At 38.6% G+C, this 18,518-nt stretch overlaps 1 protein-coding gene across 1 annotated transcript in view; it reads left to right on the top strand.

Moving 5' to 3' along the window:
• XRCC5 (X-ray repair cross complementing 5) overlaps positions 1 to 18,315 on the top strand; it is a 97,055-nt gene extending 78,740 nt beyond the window's left edge. Inside the window, exons 17-21 of the mRNA XM_024927953.4 lie at positions 2,275 to 2,384; positions 4,694 to 4,790; positions 6,980 to 7,047; positions 16,353 to 16,427; positions 17,219 to 18,315. Coding sequence (XP_024783721.2) covers positions 2,275 to 2,384; positions 4,694 to 4,790; positions 6,980 to 7,047; positions 16,353 to 16,427; positions 17,219 to 17,233 — 365 coding nt within the window. The 3' untranslated portion in view covers positions 17,234 to 18,315. The remainder of the gene's footprint in view (positions 1 to 2,274; positions 2,385 to 4,693; positions 4,791 to 6,979; positions 7,048 to 16,352; positions 16,428 to 17,218) is intronic.
• Positions 18,316 to 18,518: the final 203 nt, after the last annotated feature.

Consider the following 18,518-nt stretch of genomic DNA (forward strand, 5'->3'; position numbering starts at 1 on the left):
TTCTTCTACACTTTCTAAGGAGCCACACTGTACCCCTACCTCAGGACTCTCACACATACTTTCTCTTCTTGGAACTCCCTTTCCTCCAGCCATTTTCTGTCTAATCCTCACTCTTTTTTCTTCCCCTATTTCTGTCCATGTATGAGGCCATTTGCTTTTCTCCAAACACAGCTTGTGCTTTCTCGCCTCTTCTTCATACTTAGGCTAATTCTGTTTCCTGCTGTGTAATTGCCAAATTCTGTTTTTCATTGCCTAGCTAAAAAGCCATGTTGATTTGTAAAGCTTTCTGTAATCACCAAAGATTTTTTAAAAATTCAAACCAATTAATATATTTCCTTAAAACTCATAGCCCTCTTCACATTATTTCCCAGTGTTAATTTTATGTATATGCATTATATTCCCTATTCAACTGCAAACTCCTCAAAGGCAAGGGCCTTGTCTTCAACTTAATTCTGTTTCCCACAGAACATAACATAGTATCTTCTACATAGTAGTTGCACAATAAGTATATACTATCAAACAAAGAGAAACATTTACATTATAGCTTCCTAAGATTTCCTATTCTCATTTCAAAAGAAGTGGAGAATTTAGAGTCTGTAGGATTATTGCCCTTGGCCTGTAAAGGTTTTTATTTGTGCTCAGATATGTAACTTCGAGTGACCTTTGTATCAAATGATCTGGGAAAGTACACCACTTTCTGTTATCAAACATTTCTGTTACTTTGCTTTTCAAGCTGAAAAGGGGAGGTAACTTCTGTTTGCTTTGAGCTTTTGTTGATGGTTTTCTGCTCTGCCTACTAATCAGGGTTGTATTATTTACCTTGTTTAAAAAGGTTCATCTGAACATTCTCTCTCTACTTTGAATTGTAGTTGGATATTAATTCACTGCTGCGGGATACGTTGGTAAAGATTTCTGAAATTGCAGGGAAATGTTTCTTTAATCCCTCAAGTTTGTTAAGTGCTTTCTTATAATGGAGATCATAATCTCCGAGTTGGTAGAAGGGATGAAACGGTTACTGGGGATGTTTTTCCCTTGTTGGAAAATTGCTGTATTAAAAAATACTTCATCCAGTTTTTTAATCCTTTCCACATGCTGTATGGTCCTTAGGAAATAAGTAGATTCTTAGCACCGATTTCATGTTTTTAATAAGGAAGAAAGGCGTTGAGTAATGTTCAGGTCACTGTGATTCACAGAGTTAGTGGCCTGGGGCCTTTATTGGTAAAGCTTGAAAGTAGTTTTCTTTAGCATTGTGTATACACAGGTAGCTACTAGAATGCTCACAGGAGGCTGTGATTTGGGGAAACAGGCAGTCATAGAATATCTTGAACATTCAGCATAAATTGCCAAACAGCCACAGCTAGTGAATGGTTTCAGGGGACAAGGGAGAGGAGCCTTTAGGCATGAATACCCACATCTCCCTGATTTGTTCTTCCACACAAGATCTTAAGGGTCAGTTTTGATCTGCACAATGTTAAGTTTCCTCATGACTTTTAGATTTCCTTTTTCCTCTGCTTTTTATTCATACTGAAGAATTTTTTGTTTCTTTGTAAGGTGTAATCTACTTTGGAAATGATAACACTATGAATGCATTTTCTCTTTCTGTAGCATTTATGACATTGCTTGCTGACAGTTACTGTTTATTAAGTATTTGTGGCTTTTGGAATAGTGAGCAATAGGGAGAATATTCAGGTCCAGCTAAGGGCATAAGGTAGATAGTAATGATTTCTCATTCGAAAGGGATATTTTGTTAAGACTAGGGCTGATCTTTTCTAATTTAACCTTGGATTGGTAGAAGATGGGGTGTCCCTGGCTCATTATTTTTCACTGCCCAGCACTGTTCGACAATTATCCTGAGTAGAATTAGGGGAGGGACTAGAGGATCTGTTTTCTGTGAATACAATAGGAAAGGCAGTTTTGAATTATCCAAATGGCCCCTAAATTCTGGGGGAAAATAAAATAACAACAACAGCAGTTTTAAAAACAACTACAACCTAGGTTCTGACATCCCAAAAAGGAATATTTCAACTATAATTCTCAGCATTTTAGAAATTAATTTCTTGACAAATATCAATAGGTATTATTCAGACTTTGCAAATACAGAGTTTTGAAATCAGAATTTTGCATCTCATCTCTCCCCTAAAAGAAGTATGGCAATTGTGCTTGCTGACCATGAGGCTTGTGAACTATAATACATACTTACAGGCACAAACACAGAAGCATACCCTCTCTCAGGCATCACTCAAATTTAAGAAAATTTCTTGTCTTATGTTTTAGCGAGTAACCAGCTCATAAATCACATCGAACAGTTTTTGGATACTAATGAAACACCATATTTTATGAAGAGCATAGACTGCATCCGAGCCTTCCGGGAAGAAGCCATTAAGGTAATGCTATCCTAGCATCTCTTTTCTTCCTAAACAGTTGGCAACTATCACAGGGAAAGAGGCATACAGCATCCTGGAAATGAGCCTGGGCTGTGGAAATTATCATTCTCAGTGTGAATAGCAGTGTATGCCAGTGGAACTAAAAATGACTTAAATTCATGTTACTATCACTGTCATTTCTGAGATGGGATAAAGATGAGTAGGTAGGGTGTTTTATCCTTGAAAGTTGGCTTTTTATTGTACTGAAGACCCGGCATTTGCTTTCTGTTCCTATTTAGGGAACCAAGGAAATTTCCATTATAACCTCTGGTGGCCCACTCATTATTGTAAAGGATGGGCTATTTTAGGGAAATGGATGGAAAATATATATTGGTATAATTATTGAGAAAGATTTTATGAAGACAGGAGTAGGGATCTAAATGTCAGAAAAAAAAGAACACTGACAATAAGTTCCTCCCCTGCCTTTTGTGTGGGTTTTGTCTGTTTGATTGTTTTATTAGGAATTGTTAGAAAATATTTCTAAAACTTTTCCAAATCATGTATAGGCTTTTATATCTCTAGGTAAGAAGTGAGCAAGTTTAAATTAGAAAGCATATTTTTTAAGTGGGCACAGCTGTAGTATATGTTCTTGTGTGGGTGCTTATTAAATACTTGGTGAACATATGAATGAATTAATGCTTAAATAATTTAGGTGCTTACAAAGAGTGACAAGAAAATGGAAAAATCATTAAAATTAGATTCAATAACAGATTCAGAAGTAGATAACCTGAATACTCTTCAGATAAAAGACAAATTTTGGAAAAGTAGAGTCAGGACAAGACTGCAGATGATTCAGTTGGATGGAGAAAGATTTGGTTCAATGGAAAGAGATAGTAAAAGTGTATTGCTTTTTTAAAGCACTACCCAGGCTAGATGGAGTGTCTTATAACACCTCTGTGCATGGTTGCCACCCAGTGTCCTTAAAAATACAGGTCACATTGTATTTCTTAAAAAAAATAAGAGACAAGAGAAGCAGAAGAGACTTCAGTGGCATATCATTCAGTCTTAATGGAGAGATTGTTATTTTTTCTTTTCCTTTTTTTTTTTTTCTTGAGACGGACTTTCACTCTTGTCGCCCAGGCTGGAGTGCAGTGGCGGATCTCGGCTCACTGCAACCTCTGCCTCGCAGGCTCAAGCAATTCTCCTGCCTCAGCCTCCCGAGTAGCTGGCATTACAGGCGCATGCCACCACGCCCAGCTAATTTTTGTATTTTTAGTAAAGACAGGGTTTCACCATGTTGGCCAGGCTGGTCTCGAACTCCTGACCACAGGTTATCCGCCCACCTTGGCCTCCCAGGGTGCTGGGATTACAGGGGTGAGCCACTGCGTCTGGCCAAGAGATATTTTTTGAACTGTAAAAAGATTATCTCTAAGTTTTATGGAACAATTAGGAAAATGAGAATACTGGCTAGTTATTTGGTTCTATTAAGGAGTTATTAATTTTTTATGTGGTGTTAATGGCATGTGAGTGTTTGTTTTAAAACAGTCTATATTTTCTATATTTCATACAAGAATATTCATAAATGAAATAATTTGACTGAAATTTGCTTCAGTATAATTGGAGGGTTATGGGAGAAGAAGGTCATAGTGTAGAGGAAGCAAGATTGGTTTGGTTGATAATTATTTCTTTATTTTATTTTTTATCTTTGAGAAGGAGTTTTACTCTTGTTGCCCAGGCTGGAGTGCAGTGGCATGATCTCGGCTCAATGCAGCCTCCGCCTCCCGGGTTCAAGCAATTCTCCTGCCTCAGCCTTCCGAGTAGCTGGGAATACATGCGCCTGCCACCGCACCCAGCTAATTTTTGTATTTTTAGTAGAGACGGACCCATGTTGGCCAGGCTGATCTCGAACTCCTGACCTCAGGTGATCTGCCCGGCTCAGCCTCCCAAAGTGCTGGGATTACAGGCATGAGTCAACATGCTCGGCCTGAGTTGATAATTATTGAAGCTGGGTTATGAGTGTGCGAGCACTGACTAAATTGTTCTCTGTTTTTGTTTGGGATTTTCTACATTAAATGTTAAAAATAAAGGGGTAGGCCACCGCAGAAAAACTGACTCTGGGAAGCTCTGTGCCTTCCACAGATGGAAGGATTTCTGGTCCCCAGTGAACACACCTCAGTTTGGAATGCCAGCTTCCCATGTACCAAAGAAGAACATTTTATTTTTTTGTAATAAATAAGGTGATTCAGACCAAACTTTGTTTGGTCTGGGGTGAATTTGTTTTTGTGTTTGCTCTGACTTGCTGCCTCCTCTACCCCAACTTGCTACCACAGTTTTCAGAAGAGCAGCGCTTTAACAACTTCCTGAAAGCCCTTCGAGAGAAAGTGGAAATTAAACAATTAAATCATTTCTGGGAAATTGTTGTCCAGGGTAAGTTGTCATTTGCCTTTTTTTTTAAAAAGTATTTTTAAAATACTTATGCTATTTTATTCTAAATATACATATAAATTCTAAATATAGACTGTATTGTATATTGAGTTACGTGGGAAACGTGATGACTTTCTACATGGCTTTGGGAAATGCTCAGTGTTCGGTGAACTCAAACTCTCCCTTAATAAGCATAAATACAGAGTGATAAATAATAAATAAACATGTAAGTTCCATCTTAGACTCTTTATGCAGCATGACCTATTTCATGGCTGTGCCTTTCTGTTTGTTGAATGGAGCAGCTGTGTGGGCGAACATTGTCCCCTTTCTCAGATCCTTAGGCCATTTCAGTCCTTCTGGTTCCACAGCCCTTTGGTTGACCTCACCCAGATTTTATCTCCCTGCTACTTTTCATTTACCATGTTCTTGGACTTTCCGTTTCAACAGACCAGCATCTTCATGTACCAAAACCATTCAGTTCCTCACTTGCACAGCAACCAATGCAAGTTAAACCCAGAAAGAAGACAGCACACATTCTTTCAGTGTTAGGCTTGATCTTTGCTTTTTTTCATGCCCTTTGCCCCACCTTTTTTAAAACATGACCTGATTTTCTTTTAGAACCCAAGTATAAGATATTACTTGTTTAAAATACATATTATGAAAATGATTATGTTTATGAGATAAACTTTTCACTTATACTAAAGATGCAAAATTTGTTTCAATCTCTTTCTGTGCGAATTCTATATAAAAAGAGTTGCATACCTATCTATCCACCTTCTAATGGGCAACTCTTCATCACACAGGTAACTGTTTTCCTGACAGTTAATTTTTCAGCCCTTTAACTTCTGCACTGGAGAACAAAAGGAATTGGAATGGGTAGTGAAGGGGGCTTACTCAAATCACTTTTGTGTCTCTGCTGTTGACCCCGTAAATGAAGGAGATTGGTTTTGGTATTTATTGAATGCCTATAGCGTACTATTTGCTGAAAAGAAACTTACAGGTCATATGCAAAATCCATATTTTCTGATAGCTTATATGCCACTGAGAGAATACAGATGACCAAGGCCATTCATAGGTACACATGGATGTTAAATACATGTGCTTTTCGAACAGTTTATCAGGTATCAGCCATTTGATGTAGGAAAATAGGAAGAAGAGCAAACTAAAGAGTAGATTTTCTACCCTTGATTTGCTCTTACTGAGCTAAAATTGATAAACTGTCCTAAATGATAGACATGCCCCTTGGTGAAGACCATGTTTTCTTCCTCCCTAGTCCTCTGGCCACTCTATCAATAGCCAGTAACATGGCCACAAGACAAAATGCATGGCGTAGTTCCATATTGGGCACCGGATGTCTTGGACAAAAGCATACAGTCATTTAATTATCATTTATTTATTGAGCTTCTGCTATGTTCTACAGTAAGTCCTCTCAATGTCCATAGGTTCTTGAAAATTGTGACTTTAAACAAAATGACACATAATGAAACCATTTTTTTCTCATCAGTGTTATAATGAAACAATATTATTTAAGTACCTACTTTTGTTTCACTTAAAGTCACAGTTTCCAACAACCTATTGATGATAGTTAAGTAAGGACATACTGTACATTGAGGGGAATATAAAGATTTATAAGACTGAGTGTCTGCCCTTGAGAAAATATATTCTTATATTCTTAGGAGAGAGAACATGTGTACAAATAGTTATATAAAATACGACAAGAGCCATTTCAAAGGAATAAACAAAGTGATCTGAGATTTCTAAAGAAGGGAAGACTTATCTAGAGTTGATCAAGGAAGGCTTCATGGAACACGTGGCATTTGACATGCGGCCTTTATTGCTTATTACACAAGCAAAAACTGGAGAAAAGATAATTTAAGATGGTCATTGTTAATTGGTTGCCTTTATAGTTTTATATTTTTTGTAGAACAGAGCACCTTCATAGTTTAAAAAATCTCCAGCTCAGGCTGGGCACAGTGGCGCATGCTTGTAATCCCAGCACTTTGGGAGGCCGAGACGGGAGGATCACTTGAGCCCAGGAGTCTGAGACCAGCCTGGGCAACATAGTGGGACCCTGTCTCTATTTAAAAAAAAGAAATCTTCAGCTCAAAGCTGGGAGGAGGTGTGATGGAAAGGAAAATGGGATTGGGGTTGATTCTTTGTGTTTTGATTTTACTCTCTGAATTACTTTTTAGATGGAATTACTCTGATCACCAAAGAGGAAGCCTCTGGAAGTTCTGTCACAGCTGAGGAAGCCAAAAAGGTATTGTGGGGTAAACCTTTGTCTTTAGTTGAATTATTATAGTGGACTTTATTTTCTTGATACCCTCGAAGAAGTTAAATTTTATGGGTAACTAAATTAGTGTACTCATTTTGTATTCAATATGTAAATTGCTTCAACCACAGCATCCCCATGGGAGAAATTATAATCTTACTCAGTTTCCTGTAGGCTGTGGTTATATTTCTGGAACTCACCTATAATCCCAGCTTCAGTACTCCTAGAGCATGCTGTTGAACTCCATAGTGCACAAACTTAGCCTCGGCCCTGGTAAAGGCTATGAAATCCACAGTGATTCCCACCCTGGCCACACATTAGTTACTTGGTGAGCTTGTTTTTCTTTTTTTTCTTTTCTTTTCTTTTCTTTTCTCTTTCTTTTCTCTCTCTGTTTCTTTCTTTCTTTCTTTTTTTTTTTTTTTTGTTAATACTGATTAAAAATCAGAATTACCCTAGAGATTCTGTTAGTCTGAGATGGGTCCTGGGCACAGTTGGTTTGTTTGCATTTTAAAACCCCTCAGGTGATTGTATTGTATAGTGAATAGAGAAACACTAGTATTCTAGCATAAGGGACATCCAGGTATTTTCAGTAAAAGACCCCATGCAGTCCCCATGAGCTTTTTATTCACACACATTGTTAGGCCTAGACCTCCTTGTTTGGTGTGTATTGAATCTGATTCAGCCATGAGTCAGATACATGTGGTTATTTAGTTCAGTAGTCCTTCATTGTACCTCAAGGTTGTGATGAAATTTTAATGAATTAAGTTGAATAGCTCAAAAGTATATACTTCGTAACACTCAGTTTCAGTTACAGTCACTGACTGATGTAGTTCTGCTGGCACCTGACAGCTCTCAGTTACTAAGCTTCTGCGATATGCTAGGCACTGTGCTGGATGATAAGACAGCACCCCTGCCCTCTAGAAGCTCGGGCAGTTAAAATGGAGCAGAGGGAAGCAATGGAGACTCAGAAAATAACTATACACACTAAGGGAGAGCTTGGTCTGGGGCTGGTGAATAGGAATCTGTTAGGGAAGTGACAGATGCAAAGCTGGAAATGTTAATAAGATGGCTAAATTCAGGCCAAAATTTAAATATCTTCAATTTTCAACTCAAGAAAGGCATTTGGCAGAAACCATGTTTGGAAAAGAAATTAAAATATACAAGAATTTTTATTAAGCACTTTGCCTAGCAAAAGATTTTTGTTAAAAAAACAAAACAAAACATGTCATCCCTACTTTCAGGGAGTAGAATCCTGGTATTTTTGAAGCATACTGTAAGATGGTGATTATATCTCAGAAGGGGTTCCGTGGTGTCTGTACCCTCTCTGCCACAGGCAATACTGAGCACCATGGGCTTGAGTATACCATTTAACTGTTTGGTTTTATTTCTATTTGTCACTTTATACAATGTTTGATAATATCTCCTCATTGAACTGGGCTATTTCAGTCAAGGTTCTCCAGAGAAACAGAACCAAGAGAACGTACATGTGTGCGTGTGTCTGTGTGTGTGTATGCACATACACACATATATATATAGAGAGAGATTTATTGGCTGAATTTCAGAAATTGGCTTGTGTGATTGTAGGGCTTGGTAAGTCTGAAATTTGTAGGACAGGCTAGCAGGCTGGAAACTCAGGCAGGATTTCTGTGTTACAGTCCTGAAGCAGAAACCTCAGCTTTTGCTCTTAAGGTCTTCACTTGATTGGATGAGATCTACGAATATTACTAAGATTAATCTTTACTTAAAATCAGGTAATTTTAGATGTTAATCACATCTACAAAATACCCTCACAGCAACATCTAGAGTAGTGTTTGATGGAACAACTGGGGACCATAGCCCAGCCAAGTTGACACATAATATTCATTGTCACATGGTGTGAAGACCTATCAATCAATTTTTGTTAAACAAGTAAATCAGGAAAAATATTTTTTGTCATTATTACATTAAGAAAATTTATTATCCAGGTGACAGTACATACTAGAGTTTTTGGAAGAAGTGAGGAGCCATGACCTAAAAAAGCTTGTGTTTCCTCCCAGCAGCACATCTTAACCAAAGATGTTCCAGCTAAGTTAACCCAGAATATTAGACAGGAAAGAAATCTGAAAACAGATGATGCACTTGCAAATTGTGCAAGGCTTGTTCTGTAATGCAAATAGGATGTCTTCTTTGAAATGTAAAGGCACTGAGCCTAAGCGTGAGGAATTTTAATGTCTAATGATGAAGCTATAGAGAGAAATTTCAGTTAATGACCAGGTAGGTGTAAGATGGTGTCCTTAGATAATTCTGATATCAGAACTGATGTTAATTGTAGTTTGAGACAACTCTCCTGAGGCAGGAGAACCGCTTGAACCCAGGAGGCAGAGGTTGGGGTGAGCCGAGATCGCGCCATTGCACTCCAGCCTGGGCAACGAAAGCGAAACTCTGTCTCAGAAAAAAAAAAAAGACAACTCTCAAAACTTCACCATCTTTGAATAGAGAGAACATCATAAAAAACAAGTGGAGAGAATCTCTTCTACTTCAGCCACGGGTTGCCTGGCTCTGACTGGCATCTTCGGCTCTGACTGGCATCTTCTTCCTTTTAGAGCATAGTGTTTCCATAGTCAAGGCACAGAGAGTGTGCTTCCAGTACTACCAGCAAAACTGAACTTCACTGTCATGGCAGATAAGAAGTTAGGAAATTCAACATAAAATGTATTGAGTACCACCAGCTCTATGCCAGGCAGTTTGATATATATTATCTCACAGCCTCCAAAAAAAGTACATTGCACATTCACCTAGCAGACTCTTTCACATCTAGAAAATGCCATTTCCTTTTTTTCCCCACATTTATCAGTGCTTTAGCCAATGTAGTATGTATACCAGATATTTAGATAACACTTTGACTGCTAAAGAACCGTTCACATTGTATGGTGTTTGTCTAGAACACTATATACATCATATCTAGATAATGGTAGAAAATAAGAGTAGTAGAATTTTACTTGTATCCAACTCCCGAACCAGAGAGCCCAGTATTATCTCTGTAATCCTCACAATGATCTGCTAAGAATTGGCAAGAGCAGGAACTACCATCCCTGTTACCACTGGGAAGCCAATCCCCAGAAAGGTAAAGTGGGGTTACACTTTGAGCTCACAGAGGTAGCAAGAGGATTAAAATGCACGTTCCTTTGCACCACACCAGACCTTCGTTTTCAAGTGGATTAAGTTTTGTGAATGGAATCTTGGACCAATCATTTCTAAAATACAGTACTCCCTGTCTGCTTCATCTCAACAAATGACTTTCTGGCCTAGAGCCAGGTGGTGGTTAGAATAACCTGGAAAGTCATAGAGTAGACCCTGTAATTTTGACTCACCTTCAGTGTACACTGTGTTATGTCTGTCCTCGTTAGTATAGTGATGAGTACCCCCACCTGTCACTGTATCATGCCTGACTGTGAGATTATGCTTTTGTGTCTGCTTTAATATCACATGAACCCTTTATTTTGTTTTCCAGAGTGAAAACTTTATCCTTTGTATGAAAAATGCTTTTATTTATTTATTTATTTATTTATTTATTTAGAGACAGAGTCTCCCTCTGTTGCCCAAGCTGGAGTGTAGTGGCACGGTCTCAGCTCACTGCAACCTCTGCCTCCCAGGTTCAAGCAGTTGTGCCTCAGCCTCCCAAGTAGCTGGGATTACAAGTGCGCACCACCCCACCCAGCTAATTTTTGTATTTTTAGTAGAGATGGAGTTTTACCATGTTGGCAAGGCTGTTCTCAAACTCCTGACCTCAAGTGATCCGCCCACCTTGGCTTCCCAAAGTGCTGGGATTGCAGGCGTGTAATCCCAGCCATGCCTGGACTGAAAATGCTTTTAAATGGCATCTGTTGATTTTTGGAGAGAAGTGTAGAAGGGAGAGTGTACATGTAGATGATAATGGGGAGAATTGCAGAGGAAGATTCTGGCTCAAGGAAGCTGATTTCTTTTGGTTTTAATAGAAGAGACATGCTTTAGCTATTTCTCTTAGCCAAGTGAGAGAAGTATTATCACTTTTGACCCATGCACTGAAATATTCATTTATATTGCCTTCAAATGTTCAATTTGGTCACTTCCCAAATAATCATTTAAGGAAACTTGACTATAATCACTGAGGTTAAAGAACAATCCTCACAGTCTATTTAAATTCTTTTGAGGTATTTCCCGTAAGTTATTTAAAGTTAGCAAGCTGTCAAATTCTTGCTATTAAATGTTGACATTTGAAAGGAAATAATTATCCAGGGATGTTAATTTTAAATGAAAATTATAACTTTACATTTGTATAACATCTTAAGAGCTATTACCCTCCAGTTTTTCTAGAAATATGTGGATTGTATGATTCTTTGAGAAATAGAAGGAAGTCAGCTCTGCTACAGAAATAGAAAGTTTTTGCATGACGTAAGTTTAGACAGTCACTTTCTTTAAGTTTCCTGGTACCTCTCATTTCATTTTGAAACCTAGGCATAAATCATTCTTTAATGTTCATTTTTATTATCATTATAACCTGTCAGTTCTTCCACTTTTTCTGTTTCTAGTTTATATGATTAGATATGCCATTAGCATTTGATGTTTGGTAGAATCTTTGTATAGCCTTTGTATGCTCTTCATCTATCAGTTCTCCTGGCTCTGTAGTGGGTGGAAGAGGTAAAGTGATGTGTCTGAGAGCTCACAGTAAGTCACCGGCCAGGAATCTAGTTCTAGCGCTGCCCTAGTCCTTCATTCTCCTTTAGTATTGAGAAAGCAGTGAAGAAAGAGGATTTATCCCCATGGCATTGGGATCTTTTTTTTTTTTTAACCAGATTCCAAGAGGCTGAGCTATATCTAAATAATCATTTGATGTAAGCTCTATGAAAAAAAAAATCATTATTTTAGCACTTATTTTTCTTGTAACTGCCTAATTTATCCTTCTTTATTGTTGTTGACATTTATGGATTTTCCACCTTAGTATCACAGACATTCATAGATAGCAATTGGCCATTTTACCAATTGGTGTTGGCCATTGGTGTTGGCCATTTTACCAACACCCCTGTCTAGAGAGGTAAAGTTTTCTGTGCCTCACAGCAAGCTAGTGGCCAGCAGAATTGACTGGAATCCAGACCCCCAGATGCCCGCTGTAGTCGCCTTATCACCACACCATGGCACCAACTCTTCACGCCTTCACCTTATAATGCCGCCAACCACATCTACCTAGAGAAAGGATGCTCATGCTCCCTTTTTCAGGAGTACATCCGGTTCTGTGTGTGAGAGTGCACAGGAATTCTCCAAAGCTTAGTGAAGGATTGAAGACAAAGGTTAAGAATCATTTCTTGAGAGCAGTTTTGTCAAACTGCTGGCCCCTGTTGGACCCTATGACATTTTTCTTTGCTCTTTTCTGCTTTCATTTTCTGCCTTAATTCTCTGGTGTAGTTTGCTAGTACAAGAAAAGTAATAATGAAAATATCACAATGTTACCCAATATTTATTTAAGGCTTGATACATTTAAGATATGATATTAAATTTTTTATTGAGGTAGAACATGTGTACAGTAAATGCACAGATCTTAACTGTGCAACTTGATGAATTCTTACACATTCATGTACCTGGGTGCTCACCACCCAGATCAAAATAATAGAACATTTCCATCACCACATAAGCCTCCCTGGTACCTTCCTAGTCAGAAGCCCCCATCCCTTGAGGTAACCACTATTCTGACTTCTGTCACTTGAGAGTCATCTGGCCTGTTTTTGACCTTCATATAATTGGAATCATGCCTTTTTTCCATCAATTATGTGATTATAGCTATGTAGTAATCCCTTTTATGATTTTACCACAATTTATTCATCCATTCTCCTAATGATGGACATTTGCTTGTTTGTCCTTTGGCAGTTGTGGATATTCTTGTACATACCACTTGGTGGACATATGTTAAGTGTATTCCTAGGAATTAGAACATGAAACTTACAATACCAGAATGAATTTTTTCATACTTTAGTTTATCTGAGACGCAACATCCCCTAAGATAGGTATGGTAAGTAGTAGTATTCACATTTTGTTTTTGAGCGAAATTAGTTATGAAAAGGTCAGGTGGCTTGTGTAAAGTTCCTGAGAAACTGACAGGGTTATAGTTGTGTTCTCCACACTAGGCTGCAGGATTTCCCTCTTGCACCATGTTAGTGTTTATAGCATCCATTAAGCTACAAGTGGCATTAATGAAACCCAAATATATGTCATTTTAGGCAAAGTACATGCAAACTGATTTTTATTCTTTTTGATGCTTTTTTACACATCTAGATTGTCAGTAATCCTTTGGAATCACCTGATGGTGTTGGAAACAACCCAGTGGAAGTCATGTGTTTTTACTTTGGGGGTCAGTAACGGTCTGAGCACAAGATGATAGTCTTTTAGTCTTATGGTGGTATAGGACTGGCAGTTTCTATATAGAGGTTATTGATTTCATTACTCTGCTTGTGGCCAGGATTATATTTCAGTGTACTTGAAAAGTAGTAGGTTATCCATTTCATAAAGTTCTCCAGGTAAGGAGGCACTTTTATGGTAACCCCAGGTAAGTGATGGTGGTTTGAGGAAGAAGGAATATGTCACTCACACATGCCCTTTCTATCTGTTCTCTACTTTCTCAGCATATTGCAGAGGGAAAGAACACATGAGAAAAGATGAGAATTGACTCCTACCCCTTTCTGCAGAAGAGATTCAGAGAATCTCTTGCTTTTATTGAGAAAGCAGGCCAGTCATTGAGTTCTCTGCTCTATCTTGCTTCCCTGTCACTGCATGGGCTAGAATTACTTGCAGTTACAAACACTAATGATGAGGAGTGATATGTGGAAGAGATCAGCCTTGCCTGGGGCATTGGGAAGGATAATGGATGGCAGCCCAGCTTTTAAACATAATTTGCTTACACAGAAATGTGAAGCAGAGCTGTCAGGAAAATCAGTTGCAGACAATACTTAGCACTTAATGAAAATGTAGGATTTTTGTTGCTGCTCATTTCTTCCTAGGAATTTGGCCTAGTCTCAGAGATGTGCCATTTGTGCTTAAGTATATGTACCATGGTCATACTGTGCCAACAATAAGTCCTTAACTAAGGGGTCATACAAGATGTAGTGGACTACAGAACCATTGAGCCTATGGAGTTTTTCAGATGTTTGGAAGATACCAGTCATTTGTGGCCCTACAGAGATTTATGGCAGGATGCAGCTCTACTGTTTATTCTCTTGCCCCAACTGGATAAGTCTTATCCTGTAGCCATATAGTCCTGATATCACGAAAATCATGCAGGGGTTAATGATAATGAGTAGGAGAGGAGAGGTACAACATAAAAAGTATGATAATAACCCGGAAAACCCCAAATAAAAACCAATTTGAGAATCTAGGATAGAGTAGTTTATTTAACCTTTACAGATAAATCATATGCTAGTAAATGTATAGATTTTTTATTCATTTATCTGTATTTGGCTGTCAGATATCTTTATTCATAATCACCCAGAATAAACAGAATGAATGAAACAGAAGCTTCATCACAATTCTGTTACAGACTGTCTGCCCCCATTGCTGGGATTTCCTCTCTCTTATACCATTGATTCTCAGTCTTGCACATGGCCCAGTTTAGGGTCAACAAAGAGCTATGGAAAGATCCATAAATGTCCTTAAAAGAAGATAAATTCCTTATTCGCTCAGTCATAAAAGAAGTTAATGAATAGTGAGGTGGTCTTAACTGAGGGAAAAAAAAGTCCAAGAGAGTGGTTGAGTCAACAAACAATTATGTCCATGGTGCTGACAAAGGCACTGCACCTTAAGGCAGACACAGCCTCCACTGTTATCACTTTGTTACCTGTGTGTGTTTTTGTATATGAGGACTAGAAGGACAGGCAGAGCTTTCTTGCTTCCTGAAACTTGCCACATGCAGCCTCATATTTCATGGTTGACTTTGGTTTGACTTTTTAAAGAGACATATTTTAGTTTATTTATAGGTCTTAGGTTTCAGAGGTCATGATTGTGTCCATTGTACCATAAAAGTAACAGGAATGTAGAGAATGGCAGCTCTTACCATTTTTTCATGTTGAGAGTGAGGAAAGTATAATTATACTTTTTCCTCTTGGGTGGAAGCAACTACAGGAGAGCATGAGTGGGCTGGAAGGCTCGCTCACCGCGTGCCTGCTCCATGCACTCTCAGCCTGAAGAATGCCAGAATGCCTCTAGGGGCCAGTCAGTTGTGGTACCATAACTGATTCTCTATTTACTGTTTCTGGCCCCCAAAGGAAAAGTAGAAGTGCCCCACTTTCCACTGCCCTCTCTAAAACACTCACTCCTACAGGCAGGCATGCTACCAGAAAATCACCTTCTCGTGTTAGGATAGATAGGCATTGCTAGATAGATATGCATTGCTAGAACCCAGCTCTTAGAGGCAGCTGCCACATGCCTTGAAGGAAAAGGCTCCCCACTGCTATCCCTTGGAGGGACAGGATGGAAAAAGAGTGTTCAGATAATTTTCAAGGGCACTCACCTCACTACCCTTTTAAAATCTGAGTGTCATTCCTAGATCCTCACAGACTTCACTTCCTGGACTTTGCTGTATTACTATGTATCTGCCTTTCAGAAGCTCCAGATCTAGAACAGTGATGCTGAACGGTTTTCTCATCCATTTCTCATCTGCCTGTTTTCAAACAATTTCTAACACAAATTGAAAGATTTCCATAAAAGGAATCAAACAACCTTCCAAGCTCACTCATTTTTGCATTTCACGTTTCTTATAAGAAGTCCCCCTTTTACTGCTTTTGTCCACAGTAGAATTTAAGAGTAGATTATTCTAAGCTTTTTTTTTTTTTCCTGATTCTTCATCATTCAACTTGAGATTATTCTAATCTTGATTTGATTCTCATGCTCCTTTCAAAAGAGCATACTAGTTTGGGGTGGTTGGTTATTTTCTTAACCTTAGCAAGCCAGCTTATTTCCTATGGAAGCAGAACTGGAAACAGCAGATGTCCACCATGCTTATACAGGACACTACACATAGTCACTGTCTCGACAAGCCATGTTATTTCCTCCCTCTTCGTGAGCACTTTCTCTGGTGATGAGTTAGTATGGACTACTTGAACCTCAAAACTGGGCCTCTCACCCAAAGCCAAATGAAGTAGCGTATGCCAGGATGATGTTTCTTTTGGGCCGTTTGCAGTGAGACTGCTAAGCAGGCTGCCTTAGGTTTTGCTGTGGCAATGCTAGCAGATTGTTCCCTCTTTCAAAGGGGCAAAAATATCATTTTGGTATGATAACTGACTTTCTATTTACAGTTTCTGGCCCCCAAAGACAAACCAAGTGGAGACACAGCAGCTGTATTTGAAGAAGGTGGTGATGTGGACGATTTAGTAAGTACTTTTAATATGCACCTGGTGTTCTATGATTGAAGTCGCCTGAGCTGTAAATACAGCCACAAAGGCTGATTATCTTAGACTTGTTGCTTATTTGTGTTTTAATTTCCAATACACCAGAAGCTTCCTACACCATTATATATTGCCATTATAAATTCAATCAGATAGGTAATTTCATAATAGAAATTCCTGTGTTTCATGGTGTCGGCTATATTGTTCATTCAGATTAATCCTCTCCCTTGAAGGGCTGAAAAAGAGCTAGGGAGACTATTCCATTAGTAGCAAAATGTTGTAATTCACTGAAATTGCTGTTAACCAAAAATAAGTAATACAACATGCAGTTTGTGTGGGTTGACAAATGAAACAGCCCTTAAAAGGGCTACTTCTTAAATCTTCTCAATTAACTTAATGTAAACAAAATAGACCGATAGGCATTTGAGGATTTCTGGACCCCATTACACCATGTTGTTGATGTCTGGGAAGCTGTGTAGTAAATGTCTTTTGTATCTATCCTTAATGTTTGGAAACTTCCCGCCTTTAAGCTTCATATGACAACTGACCAACAAACACTACGTACTATGATGTCAACCTTTTTTAGAGACATTCTCATTACTAAAATGAGTGGATACTTGAATGTTTAACTCCTAAAATAATGAGCGGTGAATAAATGAGCAAGTACATGCATGCCTTCCAATGTAGAGTCATTTTCATTAAACCCTCTCTCACCAGAGAAGCAGTGGTATGAAATTGGCCTGATTCCTTTCTAAGTATGTTGTTCTTGTTCACAGTTGGACATGATATAGGTCGTGGATGTACGGGGAATCTAAGAGAGCTGCCATCGCTGTGATGCTGGGAGTTCTAACAAAACAAGTTGGATGCGGCCATTCAAGGGGAGCCAGAAGCTCAAGAAATTCCCAGCAGGTTACCTGGAGGCAGATCATCTAATTCTCTGTGGAATGAATACACACATATATATTACAAGGGATAATTTAGACCCCATACAAGTTTATAAAGAGTCATTGTTATTTTCTGGTTGGTGTATTATTTTTTCTGTGGTCTTACTGATCTTTGTATATTACATACATGCTTTGAAGTTTCTGGAAAGTAGATCTTTTCTTGACCTAGTATATCAGTGACAGTTGCAGCCCTTGTGATGTGATTAGTGTCTCATGTGGAACCCATGGCATGGTTATTGATGAGTTTCTTAACCCTTTCCAGAGTCCTCCTTTGCCTGATCCTCCAACAGCTGTCACAGCTTGTGTTGAGCAAGCAGTAGCATTTGCTTCCTCCTAACAAGCAGCTGGGTTAGGAAAACCATGGGTAAGGACGGACTCACTTCTCTTTTTAGTTAAGGCCTTCTAGTTACCACATTACTCTGCCTCTGTATATAGGTGGTTTTCTTTAAGTGGGGTGGGAAGGGGAGCACAATTTCCCTTCATACTCCTTTTAAGCAGTGAGTTATGGTGGTGGTCTCATGAAGAAAAGACCTTTTGGCCCAATCTCTGCCATATCAGTGAACCTTTAGAAACTCAAAAACTGAGAAATTTACTACAGTAGTTAGAATTATATCACTTCACTGTTCTCTACTTGCAAGCCTCAAAGAGAGAAAGTTTCGTTATATTAAAACACTTAGGTAACTTTTCAGTCTTTCCCATTTCTACCTAAGTCAGCTTTCATCTTTCTGGATGGTGTCTCCTTTACTAAATAAGAAAATAACAAAGCCCTTATTCTCTTTTTTTTTCTTGTCCTCATTCTTGCCTTGAGTTCCAGTTCCTCTTTGGTGTACAGACTTCTTGGTACCCAGTCACCTCTGTCTTCAGCACCCTCATAAGTCGTCACTAATACACAGTTTTGTACATGTAACATTAAAGGCATAAATGACTCATCTCTCTGTGAATTGCTGCTAATTATTGTCTGCAAAAGACTTCTTCAGTGCTCTGCTGAGAATTGAACACCCTTATCCATTGATTGAAAATGGATCTGCAAGATAGAACATCATTCATTTAGCTGAGGAGAGAAAGGAGTGCTTTACTTTGGGCTTCTAGGACATCCTCTCAATACTATACACACTTGCATCAAACTTGACAT

The sequence above is a fragment of the Pan paniscus genome, chromosome 13 (assembly GCF_029289425.2).
Source record: "Pan paniscus chromosome 13, NHGRI_mPanPan1-v2.0_pri, whole genome shotgun sequence".
NCBI classification, from domain to species: domain Eukaryota; kingdom Metazoa; phylum Chordata; class Mammalia; order Primates; family Hominidae; genus Pan; species Pan paniscus.